General features: G+C 37.3%; 1 protein-coding gene across 1 annotated transcript; it reads left to right on the top strand.

The window, feature by feature from the left end:
• The first annotated feature begins 3,280 nt into the window (after positions 1 to 3,280).
• On the top strand, positions 3,281 to 11,705 carry LOC6568266 (45 kDa calcium-binding protein). Its single transcript, XM_001994629.2, has 3 exons — positions 3,281 to 4,529; positions 10,458 to 11,142; positions 11,212 to 11,705. Exons 1-3 carry the CDS (start codon positions 3,934 to 3,936, stop codon positions 11,284 to 11,286), a joined length of 1,356 nt encoding a protein of 451 aa, XP_001994665.1. The 5' UTR covers positions 3,281 to 3,933; the 3' UTR covers positions 11,287 to 11,705.
• The last annotated feature ends 1,471 nt before the right edge of the window (positions 11,706 to 13,176 follow it).

Here is a 13,176-nt window from a genome sequence, read left to right as displayed (position 1 = left end):
TTAAAGAAGATTCAGCGTAATGTTATTCCTTTTTCATTCTTTTTTTTATTAATATCCCAGGCAAAAACAGCCTTAATTTAACAAGGCTGAAAAGCTGGGTATAAGCATGTTTATTACTACCATAAATGTATCTCAACAATGTATTTTTATGAGGCAGCCAAAAAATGTTCATAATAAATACTTCAAAAGAATCACATTTTTTTTCTTACACAATAGAAAAGTGCTGAAATTAAGTTTTTCCTTTAAGCATTTGAGAGCAATGCTAAAAACAATCATCGTATCCATCAAGTACACAGCCATTGTTCATTTCTTTGCTCAGTGGCTGCTTCAACGATAGATGTATCAATGGCAAAGTAAACATTTCATCATCAATGCCATCATTTCGCCATACAGCTAGCTATGCACTGGTATTAGTAACTTTATCCATTCATGTCCAGTCACATAAAAATACATCATCAGAGTCAGAAGGAGACGGCACGGAACGGAACGGAACGGGACGCGGCGAGGCGAGACGAGACGAGAACCGAAGGGACTCGCAGAGCTTTGCAACTCATATCTTTAAACTTGCGTCAGCTGTGTGCTTATCGATGCTGCTGCAGGCTATGCATCCATTTCGTTTTTTCTGCTTTTCTACACTTTGCTTCCCAGCCCTTGCAAAGTTCAATAAAGTTTAACGCATTTCTCCCGTCATGCACTTTGCTTCATCATCAATTTTTATTGAAATTGACACTAGCTGGACGGCAGAGTGGTCGACAAAAAAAGGGGGTGGGAAGAGGCTTGACGGGTTTGAGGTAGGACGTGGGGCGTTCTGGCGGATGGTGTGTGTGTGTGTGTGTGTGTGTGGAGTGAAATTAATAACTGTTATATTTTGCCAGGGACACTTTTAATGAGCAGCAACTCGAGCAGACAGGAAAATGAGTGTTTGCCTCGCCACGCCCCGCCCGCCTCGTGTCTGCAGCACATAGCTTATAAACTTGCTAATTGGATTAGATTCAACGATATGAAGTAAATTCATTAAATATAATTTTTCCTACATGTTTGTCACATCTCTTGCGCTGAGTGAAAATTTTTATTAAAAATTTATTGCGAACTTTTGGCCAACCAGCTCTGCAGCACTGTAGCTGTTTGCACCCAGCTGTTTCCCTGCTACTTACAAGCAACCGAAGAATTCTCAGAGACATAAAACAAAAGCAATGTAAAAAAAAAAACAAAAACAAAACAGTTAATAAAGCAAGAGAGAAAAGGCAATCGCAGTAACAGCAACAAATGGCAAACAGCTGCGACTCTGCAATGATGTAAGAGTATGCGTGTGTGTGTGTGTGTGTGCCTGTGTGTGTGTGTGAGCTTTTAAGCGCATTTGTGTGCAGAAAAGATGACTGAGAAGATGTTCAACTGGTTTTGTGGGCCAATAAAAGACAACAACAGCCAACGAAGCGAGGCGAAATGAAAACAAAAGTAAACAGCGCGCAACGAAAGAGCACAACAACAACAACAACAGCAACAACAACAATAAGCAGAGCGACTAAGACAAAGGCAAAAGCAATAACTGCAAATAGCATGCGAAAGCCAAAAACATCAATTCAAATACCTTAATAAATTGAGTTAGTAAGTCAACTCAAAATTGAGTTAAAGCATATTGAATACATTTTGAGGAAGGGGGGCGCTCTAATGAAATCGTGAGTGGATGGATGCATTTATTGCGTATTGCTGGCCAATAAATATTGCATAAGTGAATCAAATCAAATGAAGTTACAATATCAAGCACTCAATAAAAAGTCTGTACACATTTGGTATTTACCAGCCAAAGAGTGAATCAGAGTGACTGCAAATGGGACAATCAATTTTACACTCAAAGAAAATGCATTAAATGTGAAAGATTATTAAGATAACAATTTGAATTGCACATTTTTTGATAGAAAATCAATCGAAGTTTGAATGTGAAAAAAAGAATGTATTCCAAATATAATTTGAAAAGAATAAAATTTAAATAATTGTGTATAATTGAATACAATTGATAAAAGCAGTTGGCCAACTTTGGAGCTCGCATAGAAATATCAAAGCTACAGCTGCCTATAGCAAAAGGTCAACACTCAGTTACGAACAGTTGGCCAAAGGTCACTAATGGCCTTGTCAACAATCAATAAGCAGCGCTGTTTGATCATCGAAAAGGTTATTTGTACATCGTAAACTTTTATTGATAGATACATATTGAATATATATAATTCATTTATATTTTTCCATTTTATAACGTATTTCTAGTAAGTACTTAAATTTCTACCTACTTAGGCAAGTTCATGATTAATGCAGCCTCGGTAGACTTAAAGCCAAACACTGCCAATTTCTGTATGGAATTTTATGGTTTACGCTTAAGAATTAGGAGCACAAACCACGCATCTCATCTTATCTGTTTTACGACTGATTTTTAGTGCTCGTCGTAATGTCAGTCATTATTGTGGGACTGTTTAATGACTGTCCCATGGCTCATTCATCTCGCAAAAGCAAATCTTCAGTGAATTTATGCGCTTTTCTAATTTGCTTCTTGGTCGCCTAATGGATGAGCCCAGAGGCATAACAATGGCCAAAACAGTAGGGGCCAATTAGTGGGTTAAAGCAACAAAAGTAATTGAAAGCTCTAATGGATATGGAAGTTTATTAAAAGAATTAATTACTTTTAAGATAGCAAGCTTTGAGTAATCTTAACTGAACTGAAAGCTTAAGAGTTCTGTAAAATCAAATACTGATTTAAGTTGGATTTGAATAAGAAATACTTTGCATGCTTTTAATACAGACTTAAATACAGTTTTAATCAGAGCTTTTAAAGTTAATTTTCTTGCAGATTGTCTTTAGTATAATCAAACAAGATAAAATAGCTAATGTGTTGAAAGCACATTAAAAGCTTTTGGATTGGAGCTTACCATCAAAGCTGCTTACAGCTTTACAGTTTGCAAAAGCGATCATTAAAAGAACTGTCTGCGATTGCATGTTGAATGGAGTTGATGAAGTACGAATAGTTAACCATGGCTTAAATAGTGCCAAAAATAAACACCGCTAAATATCTAAATCAAATAAATCAGTTCAAGATCAAATTCAGATTTAGAAGTGGAGTTTCAAGCGAGTAAACCACAAATAAATTAATAATAGAATTGTTTATGTCAGTTTTAAGATTACAATTATTATCTTTCAAAGCTCATCTATTATATATATTATTTCACAAATATAGCAAGCCTACTTAACAATTTACTTTAATGAAGTCACTTTAACTCTGTTCCTCTTCTCTTAGCATCAGTTGGAATGCGCCGTTGAATGCATAATGGAAACGCCTGTAACAATCATGTAAAATTGCGTTAACAGCAAATGGATGGAAATGGAGCGTAGCGAGGAGCGGCAAGGAGCAGTAGCACATCAAATTGGTATTAGAGGTTAACAAGCATCGAGGAGGCGGCGGGCAACAGTTCGTGAACAAGTGAAACTTGGGTGTGTGGGCGTAACCAAGTTGAGCGTGGAAGAATAAACGTTCGCTGCAGCCAAGCTGCCAGCTGCCAGCTGCCTGTGCAACATAAAAGTCAATTAATGTACAATTACAACAACAATTACAACAATCGCTGGTGAATCAGTGAACGTGGCGACACGAAGCAGCAACTAGAATCCACAATCTTTCCCTGCTCTCTCTCACTCTCTCTCTCTCTCTGTCTCTCTCTGTCTCTGTCTCTCTGTGAATCACCCAAGAGCGGAAGCGGCTGGCAACAAAAATTTTTTGCAAATTACACGCAACGTAAGCTGAGGAGGCGTTCTGCGTTCTGGGGTCTGAGCCTGAGAGTGGGTAAGGTTGAGCAACTTCTTGTGGATGGTAGAGAAATCAGCAACAACAGCAGCAGCAGCAGCAGCATTAGGAGCAGCAGCAGCAGCAATCCAACGTCCGGTGGCGGCCACAAAATGACTTTCGTTAACAAGCTGAGCAAGAGCTTCCGCTGGTTGCGCTGCTCGACATTGTGCGCCATTTTGTTTTATATGTTTTTCATTGGCCTCATATTGCACAGCACCAGCCACAAGCTGCAGCAACACCAGCAGCAACAACAACAGCAGCAGCAACAACAACAACAGCAGCAACAACAACAGCAGCACAGCTCCATTGAGCTTACTCAGACACTAACTCTGGCCAAGTCGTTGCCCAATGAGGGCCGTAATAGTCGCGACCAGCAGCAGCATCAGCAGCAGCAACATCAGCCTGAGGAATTGGAGCAACAACACAAACAACGGCAACAAATGCAGCAACAGCAGCAAAAACAACACCAAGCGCCAAAGCAAAAGCTAACGACGAACAATTTGGTAGTGGGTAATGCCCAGACGAAGGAGCAGCAGCAGCAGCAGCAACGAAAACTGCAGCCGATAGCTGCTAATGCAGTGGGTGTCGAGAGAGAAAAAGGAGGAGGCGTCGGTGGCAGTAAGTCGTCGCAGCCACAGCCCGAAACAGTTATATTAACGGCCAGCAATGTGAACGAGAAGCAAATACTTGCCAAAGCTTTCAAACGGTAAGTTACGTCCCAGAGTGGAGTGCAATGGGCATGGTCTCCATGCTCTCCATGCTCTCCATGGTCTCCGCGGGCGCTCTTTTCTCTCCTGACAGTTCCGCTGCACAGTTTGGCTGATAATTTGGTGCTAGTTTGGCGGCTTTTTCATTGTAGCCCCTCGGCAATTGTTCACACAATGATATAGATAGCATGCCAGTGGAAGAGAAAGGGAGATAGTTACAGATAGTGAGAATGATTGAGAGATAGAGAGAGTAGGAGTATTGGTGATGGAAAAGAGGGAGATTCTGCGACTATGCCATTAAATTGGGCCATCACAGTGCGTGCCATAATTGTGTGTACGACAAATTGTGAAATTTATGACAACAAGCTTGACATGAGCTTGCTGATTTAACAGCCACAGCAACAGCAACAGCAGTTGACGGATGTTGCTGTGGTCTAAAGGTGCTTTTTGGGGCCCACAAAACGCGATTTGTTATTTTGAGTGATTGTGATTGGACGCTGGATAATCGGATTAAAGGACCAACGAGTGGCAATCATAATTATTGATTGGGGCACGTGATGACAGTCGCAAATTGAGGCCAATAGAATTTTTGTTATGAGCTTAGACTTTAAGGGAAAAATGCTGTGAGGCATTTCTGACGCAAGTATTTAAATAAATCCACTCAAATGGAAAAAATCTCCTCTTACTCGCATAAATCTTAAAATATTTCGTTTCCTTCGTTATCTATATATCATTTTAGTAGGCAGCCTATTTATTTGCCAGATAAACCACAGGAATTGTGAATGAGGCACTTATGAATAGGCTTTTTGGCCAACATGGCGAATGATTAACGACGTTTAAGGTCAGATGTTGTAGCGCTGGTGATTAAGAAACATTATTACTTATATATTTTGTTTTATTGACCAACTAGTATGTATTTTAATAAAATATATGTGATGTGAAGTCTCTATAAATATAGAAAATTTAGAAATAAATTATTGTGATTTCGTCCAATTAAATTGAATCTAATTTAATTTAATTATGTAGGACGAAAGTCGAAATAGGAGCAAGAGACTAGTTATTGTATTAAATTAAATTAATATAATAAAAAAAGAGTTTCAGGCAGAAGAGTTTCAATATTAGCCATGTTGATATTGGTGTTACTTAATCTGTATTTAACTTTTATATAGCCGTTTTTAAAAGTAACCCATCATCTGTACAACAACAAATCATCTATACATACACAAACAAACGAAAAACTTATTCAATATATTAGGGATAAGCACCAAAAAAATATTTTAATATGATTATATCGACGGCGTGTGGGCTAACTCGACGTATGAGCAACTACCCTTAAGCTTGTAGGCCGTGTGTGCCACATATCGGTGGAGAACCGCCACAACAACAAAAAAACATATATATTTTTTATTATTAATCCCTTGATTGTCGCGATGCGGTGTTAGCTACATATATATATATATATATATAAAAGTTGCCAACAACCACCGCACAAGACAAATTGATTTTTATGTAGAGGTTATCAAGGGATTGGCTTTGGTGCCATAAACTAGTTCATATTAAATGCGTATTTGCGAATATTTTATTTATATTCTATGAAGATATATATACAATTTAAATCATCAAATGATTTAATTAAATACAATTAAGCTTAATTAAATTGTTACATTTTTTGCCCTGTATTTATTCGTATCTAGTTAATAATCAAAATAACGACAAATTCCACAGCAGCGGCAGCGGCATGCGTGCAATATGTGTTTCATATTTAATCCTCAGTCTGATATACGCAAACACAAGCAATTAGCAGCTTGAAACGTTGCATGCCACATTCAGCTCAGCTATCATTAATTCTGATTAAGTATAAATACCATCCTTGCCTGTCCTGCGAGAATAGCCGCCAACGGCATTTAATATAAATGCCATTCCGATGGCCTTATTGAGAGCAGCTGCAATCAGATTCATCATAGCTAAGCAGAGCAATGCGGAAATTCGATTTTAATATTTATTGAATTGAAATAAGCTCAGATCAAAATATTGCCGTTGCTGACGTATTTTATCTGTGTCTCCTCTTTCTTCCAGTTCGCCAAACTTTTTGGTCAAAAGGGAGAAAAATAAATTTGATATTGGAGTGCATTTTAGATTTTGCAGATGTTGGAAAACTTTTTTTTGTTGTTGTATTTGGCTTTTGCTATTTTGCCGGATTTCGATTGGTGTCTCCAAAACTAAGCACTTTAAGTTGCTTTAATACTCAAAGTGTCTAGCAATTATTCGGTCGATTGCGCAGCAGCTATGAAATTGCAATTTAAATTGCATGATTTTAACTTTTCAGCTCAAATAAAGACACATACATATATACATCGAGTGAATTTGGTAAAGTTTTGCATGACCCCACACTTTGGTTATAATTACCCAAATTTCCGAGAGAAGAAACCATATATAGTGGGTAAAGTAATTACAAGCACTTTCTATAACGATTTCGGCTGCACACTTGGGAGCAATTATGTGTATTCAGGCATATAAATAAATATAAAAGTAACTGCCTCCGTCTCCACTTTTATAATGGTCCTTAAGTTAAGCTTTAATACGCCGAACATTTAAAGGCATATCAATTTAAATTCGGCATTTTGACACCAATAAATGTTCTCAAACCTGACAATTGGTAAATATATTTCATATTGATGATTCTAAGGAATAATCTCTTAATAGATTTGATTGAGCAGCTTCTCAATTTAATCTACTTACACTTAATATGATTTTATTATACAACGTTGGAAGTCATTGATTCTTCCGAACAACAAAATTGCATACATTTAATACTTGTCTGATATATCAACATATTATATAAGTAAAATTGTTATTTTATTGAACAGCATATGTCCTATTTTACTTTAAAGCTTAAGCCTATTTTCTTCAATTAATATAGGCACTGTATTGCTAATATATATGTGTGTATAGAATATGCCTTTACATTTTATGTACTAGAAATAATCTCAGCAGCCTTGAAAAGCAATTTTCTTCAGAGCAATTTTGTAAATTTCATTCACTTAAGCACTTGGTAGAGTTTGTGTACCATTAAATCCCTTCGGGCATCTTAAAAGTACGATTCCCCACCACACTGAGACTGATTTCTAAGAAAAGCCCTAAGCTGTTGGTATGCCTGCTGAATAATATGAACTCATTGGCCAAAACATTCACTGTGTGCTGTTGGCTGGGAATTGTTGTCAGGAATGTGATTGCCCAAAAACAGGTGTCAGTTATTAACGTTGTCAATAGGCCCCACACTAAACTTTAACAAACCGCCGAAATAATGGCCAAATGAGTGGCAAGGGGTGTGTTAATGCGTATCTAAGGGATCATTTCATTTGTTGTTGTGTCTGCGTTTGTCTTTTCGGCGCTAGGGGATGAGGATGGGGCCAGGGTTGTGGTGGCTGCACCGCACAGTGGTTTCATTAGCATATAGTTGGGGCATTAGAACTTAAATAAATAAACTGGCAACTAAAGCGATTTCAAGTTAGTTTCCTTCCGCAAAACTTTTGTTGGTTGTTCCTCGCCCCAGCAGCAGTTCCTCATCCGTTTCAAAATCTATGTGCGTTGTGGTCCCTGCCAGTTGAAGTTTGTGTTTCGGTGACCCAAAGGGCGCAAAGCGCGCAAATCCTCGGAAAATAAAAAACCAACAAACAAACCGAAATGCATAGAAAAAAATTGTAGGAAAAAATCTGTTTTGCTTTTGCGCTCTTTCGCATTTTCTACGCACACTTTGGGTGAAAAGTTTTTCATTTAGACTTAATTCTTTCAATTTTTTCGTTTATTTTTTAAAATTTTTTCCAAGTACCCATTAAATCCTTACTGAGAGGGTCTAATAAAATTGTACAAGAAACAGTTGCGATTATATAATGATTATGTATTTATGAAGAGCCCAGTGCGTCAATATTAGAGATTAAAGATAATCCAATTTATGCATCATTTCTGGAACCCAATTGCAGATCTAACTTACTTAAAATTTTTTAATGTATTTGACTGGATGGTGAGGTTTATTTATGATGCATGTATTTTATAAAATTGCTGCAAAAATGTTCACTATAAACTAAAGTAAATCAAGACTATCGCTACAGGACATCTGCTAGTCACACCTTCAGATCAATTTTTTTTTAGCTTTTCTTTTTTGTTGAGAAACAAGATTAAGCTGAGAGAAGCGGATGAGAACAAGGACGAGAACGTGAGATTAGTTTCTAGGCGAAAATGCACTTTGCATAAACCTGCGGTTTTCCCTTTGCCAATTGCAACTGGTAGATATATTTTTTTATGAGACAGCAAAGATTTTGTGAAACGAGATCTTTGGTTTGAGAACGCTTTGAATAGGATTGTGTCAAAGTTGTGCTAGGAACAAAAATACATTAAATGCTTTTAAAATGCTAGAAAGTGAAGACCAACACGACTGAAAGGAAATTTCATGTGTTTGTAAACGAATTGCGGTGAATATTTCATATATAATCAGATAGTTGTTTAAGTTGCGCCGTAAATAAAATTGTGCCTAGATTTCGCACAGATAGTAATTCTGACAAACGTGCCAAAAGAACATGTTGTGGTAGAAATAACAAATCTGAAAGATAAACTGGGGAACATATCTTCGACTGTGTTCCTTTAATGAATGCAACAACGATTTATAGCACTCCCAGCGATCTCTCAAATAAATCAGACTTACACCCAACATTTTGCAAGTCTCAAAAGTCAACTCGCGTCTGCAGATATATGTATACATATTTACCACACGTAGTTGCCATAGTTCTGTTGAAAGTTGTTTAGTCGTGATTCTAGTTTTCCATGTTGCTAAACTAGTGCTGCGTGCTGCATGCAACTTTTGCGCTTGTTTGTGGCATTCTTTGGTGGCCCAGTGGCAACAGAATTGCGGCACTTTTGCGCAGTCCTAAATCAATGTGCCGACCAGCGAAAGGGTGATGCCACGAGTGCCCTAATTGTTATGCTCGGGCACCACATTAAGCAGCCGCGTTTCATGATAACGACAATTCGGTGTGGGTGACCGAATTGTCAGTGCCAGACAACCGAAAGAGGGGAGGTGCTCAATTAAAATTTATAACAATTGTCAACATGGGGCTGTTGTCGTCGCAGTTGCAGTTTCACACAATTTAATTGCCCCTTAAAATGACACTCGCCAATATGCAGGATACCAAGCACGTGGTCACGACCACACTGTTGTAATAAAATATGAATGCAAAAGCCACAAATGATAGCTATTAATGTCATACACGCAATTATCAGAACATTTTTCGGTCAGTTTAATTGGATTTTAATGTCTACACGACGACAAGCCGTTCCCCATTAAACAGTACGCTTCTGATACTGATACTTAATACTTCAAGAACATATTTACAGTTTGTCAAAAAAGCATACTTTATTTAAATACTATTTAAATATCATACAATTTTATACATAAGGCTGCCTCTTGTTTATAACAGCATCAACAATATATTTCTTTTTATTGACTAGGCTAAGTTTGTAATAAAGAAAAAATATACAATGTAGGAAAAAAGCGATCTAAAATAAATTAATGGTGTATGTATTTTTTCCAGCCAATCGGCTTTGAACTCACTTTCAAAAATATGCACATTCATTGGCGACCGGAAAATGAACAATCTACAGTGAGGAAAATGGGTGTTCACGCTTATATAGGCACAAGTTATATATACGCCCAACCAGTTTCTAACTTATTTTCAAAGCATTCCATTAAAATAAATGTATATCGATAGGTACTTAAACGTATTTAATAAATCTGTCACAGCTGTGAAAGATTGTTTGAAAATTGATATTTTCGTATATGAAATAAATGAAATAAAAATCAATGAGCATTCAACAAATATGTATGTGATTGGCAATAACAATCTTAAGTTTTGCTGGAATTGTTCTATTTGCAGAGCGGATCGAAATCATGACGGCCGACTGTCCATACAAGAGCTGGGCCAGTACATAAACAAACGGATTGTCGAGCATATCGATATTGCGATTATGAACAATGCGAGAGAGTTTCGCCGGGTGGACATCGCACCCGCTGATGGACTAATCACCTGGGATGAGTATCATCGTTTCTTTCTGCGTGAACATGGCATGACAGAGGCGGATATTGATGAGCACGACGAGATCAGGCACACGACACTGAATCGTAAGGCGCGCGAGGATATGATGCGTGATAAGGCCCGTTGGTCGGAGGCGGCGCGTACAGATTTATTTACACTGACGATTGACGAATATTTGAGCTTCAGGCATCCGGAATCGAGTGTATCCAATTTGCTGGAGCTGGTTGATGATTTGTTGCGTCAGTTCGATCAGGATGGCGATGATCAGCTGACCCTGGAGGAGTTCTCCGATCTAAATGTCGATGATGATGAGGATTTGCTGCGCAAGTCGCTAATCTCAAAGACACTGGTGGAGCGTCGCGAGGAGTTTAAGCGTATCATCGATAAGAATCACGATGGCAAGGCCGATCGTGGTGAACTCCTTAACTATGTGAATCCGAAGACGCCGCGCTATGCACTCCAGGAGGCGGCCACGCTGTTCAGCTTGTGTGATGAGAACAAAGACGAACTGCTTACACTCAAGGAGGTCAGCAGCATCAGTAATTGAGAAAAGTAATCGTTCTGATTTTTGTTAAACTTTTGGCTTTCCTTACAGATGACTGACAATGCTGAAATATTTCTGCAATCAAAGATGATCGATACAGCTAATAGTTTTCATACTGAATTCTAATTAAACTTTTTTTGCGCTTTCACTTTCACTTTTTGCCGTCCCCCAGCTCACTCTCACACGATCCCAGCTCACGGTGTCCGTCTAAAGGAAGATGAAAAATAAAAACAACAACATTAAAAAAAAACTATATAATCTTTGTGCATTTATAGTGATATTAATTTGTAAGTTGTTGCACGTAATGTTTAATAATCGAATAAATATGATATAATACACACAGTAGTACACAATCTTAACATACATAATAATAATAAGAATAATTTTGTTAGAACTTTGTAATACGTAATCATTAAGAGCAAGAGGCAATTCATTTGATGTGTGATTTGAAATAACAATTTTACTTAAGAATGCAAAGCAAATTGAAAACGAATACTCTAAAAAATATATACACAAAATATACGTAATTTTATGCAACCACATAATAATATAAAGGATTTTATTTGTAGAAACAAGTATTAAGGATGGACTTCATTTTTGAAATTCATTTTAATAAGTATTTAATCTAATCAGTTTTCGTTTAGTTCACAAATTAAAGCCTTTTATTTTACCTTAACATTTGAATCCCCCTTTTTTCGATATACTGTACAAATTGGAAGTTAATTTCGCAAAATCTTTAAGCCTCATAATCTGCAATGTATTCGATGCGTTTACATATTTTTTTTTCAACGAATCAAAGACTTTAATTACGTCCTAACATTTGAATCCTTTTTCCCCCGTACTCTGTACATTTTAGAAATTAATTTCGTAGCGTCTTTAAGCCTCTTAACTTGTTTCCTCTTTCCACTAAACAAACAAATCGGCATCATTAAACATAATCCCATGTTCATGTTGTTGTTGTTGTTCTTGTTGCTGCTGTTTATGTTGGTGTGCAGCAAGATAAATAGGAGGACACAAGTGATAAATAAGTGGCAGTTGAGACCAACGAAATGCCAAAGCAAACCTGTCTATACCTCAATATGTTTGGCAACGTGAGACCTAAACCCAGCCAAAGCCAAAGCTTTGTGAATATCCTTGAGAATTTAACAGTCAATTGACTTACTGATGAGTGTTAATACCTCTTTAATATGCATTGCTGCTTATCTTTGCAATTTTCCATCAGCTTTGAGAAATTATTTCAAAAAGATGCCAGATAAATTGAAAGTTTACGAGAAAGCATCCAACTCAGGATACGTGTCTAGTGCACGTTAAAACTGTGAACAGGAGAGCATATTTTAATGCCAAAACAGTCAAAATTGCTATTAGCAAAAATTCTTCGAAACGGCTCCTGTCAATTAAGGACAGACGAGTGGGTAACTGACTCTAATTATTTGGCAAGCCCACGTAATGAGCAAGTAAAACGCAAGGAATAACATGGCCAGGATATGTCAGACAGGCGGCGCATATATGTGAGTGCTTGTTTGCGTGTGTGTGCGAACATGTTTATTTGTGTGCTGTGCGGAAACGGAAACGTCAAAAGAAACCTTTTGCGATAAAGAAAATAAGCAAACATCAATTGAGTTAAGCAGCGGCGCAGGCACGCAAGGAAAAATACTCGTCCTCGTAGGAGAGATTGCCTATAAAGTATCAAAATTTACGCTGAAGGTCAATGGAATTTATTGTGGTATTCATTTTGTACAATTGTTGTAATTAAATAATAGCAATACTCGGTTCCTTTCAGATTAATGTGATTGATATATAAATTTAAGCTACTTTTGGAATATAAAAATTTCGCAAATCTCTCAATTTAAATTGCACTTTCTCTTGCTCTTATAAATATACAACTAAGTTGTATTCCCAGCTCCATTCAACAACTTTTCTAGCAAACAAAAAAGTTATTTAAGAGTCTGCAGAGTTTTAAATACTTTAATTTCCGTGCACATAATTATCTGGCTCGGCTTAAAATCTGGAAATAGT

The sequence above is a fragment of the Drosophila grimshawi genome, unplaced genomic scaffold, assembly GCF_018153295.1.
Source record: "Drosophila grimshawi isolate 15287-2541.00 unplaced genomic scaffold, ASM1815329v1 contig_311, whole genome shotgun sequence".
In the NCBI taxonomy this organism is placed as follows: domain Eukaryota; kingdom Metazoa; phylum Arthropoda; class Insecta; order Diptera; family Drosophilidae; genus Drosophila; species Drosophila grimshawi.
This window is presented reverse-complemented; position numbering and strand designations above follow the sequence as displayed.

What these genes read in the sequence shown, in the direction of transcription:
- LOC6568266 (XM_001994629.2), top strand. Translation starts at nt 3,934, where the DNA reads ATGACTTTCGTTAACAAGCTGAGCAAGAGCTTCCGCTGGTTGCGCTGC. An exon ending in CTTGCCAAAGCTTTCAAACG is followed by an intron (nt 4,530 to 10,457) that starts GTAAGTTACGTC and finishes TTCTATTTGCAG; the next exon opens with AGCGGATCGAAATCATGACG. An exon ending in AACTGCTTACACTCAAGGAG is followed by an intron (nt 11,143 to 11,211) that starts GTCAGCAGCATC and finishes CTTTCCTTACAG; the next exon opens with ATGACTGACAATGCTGAAAT.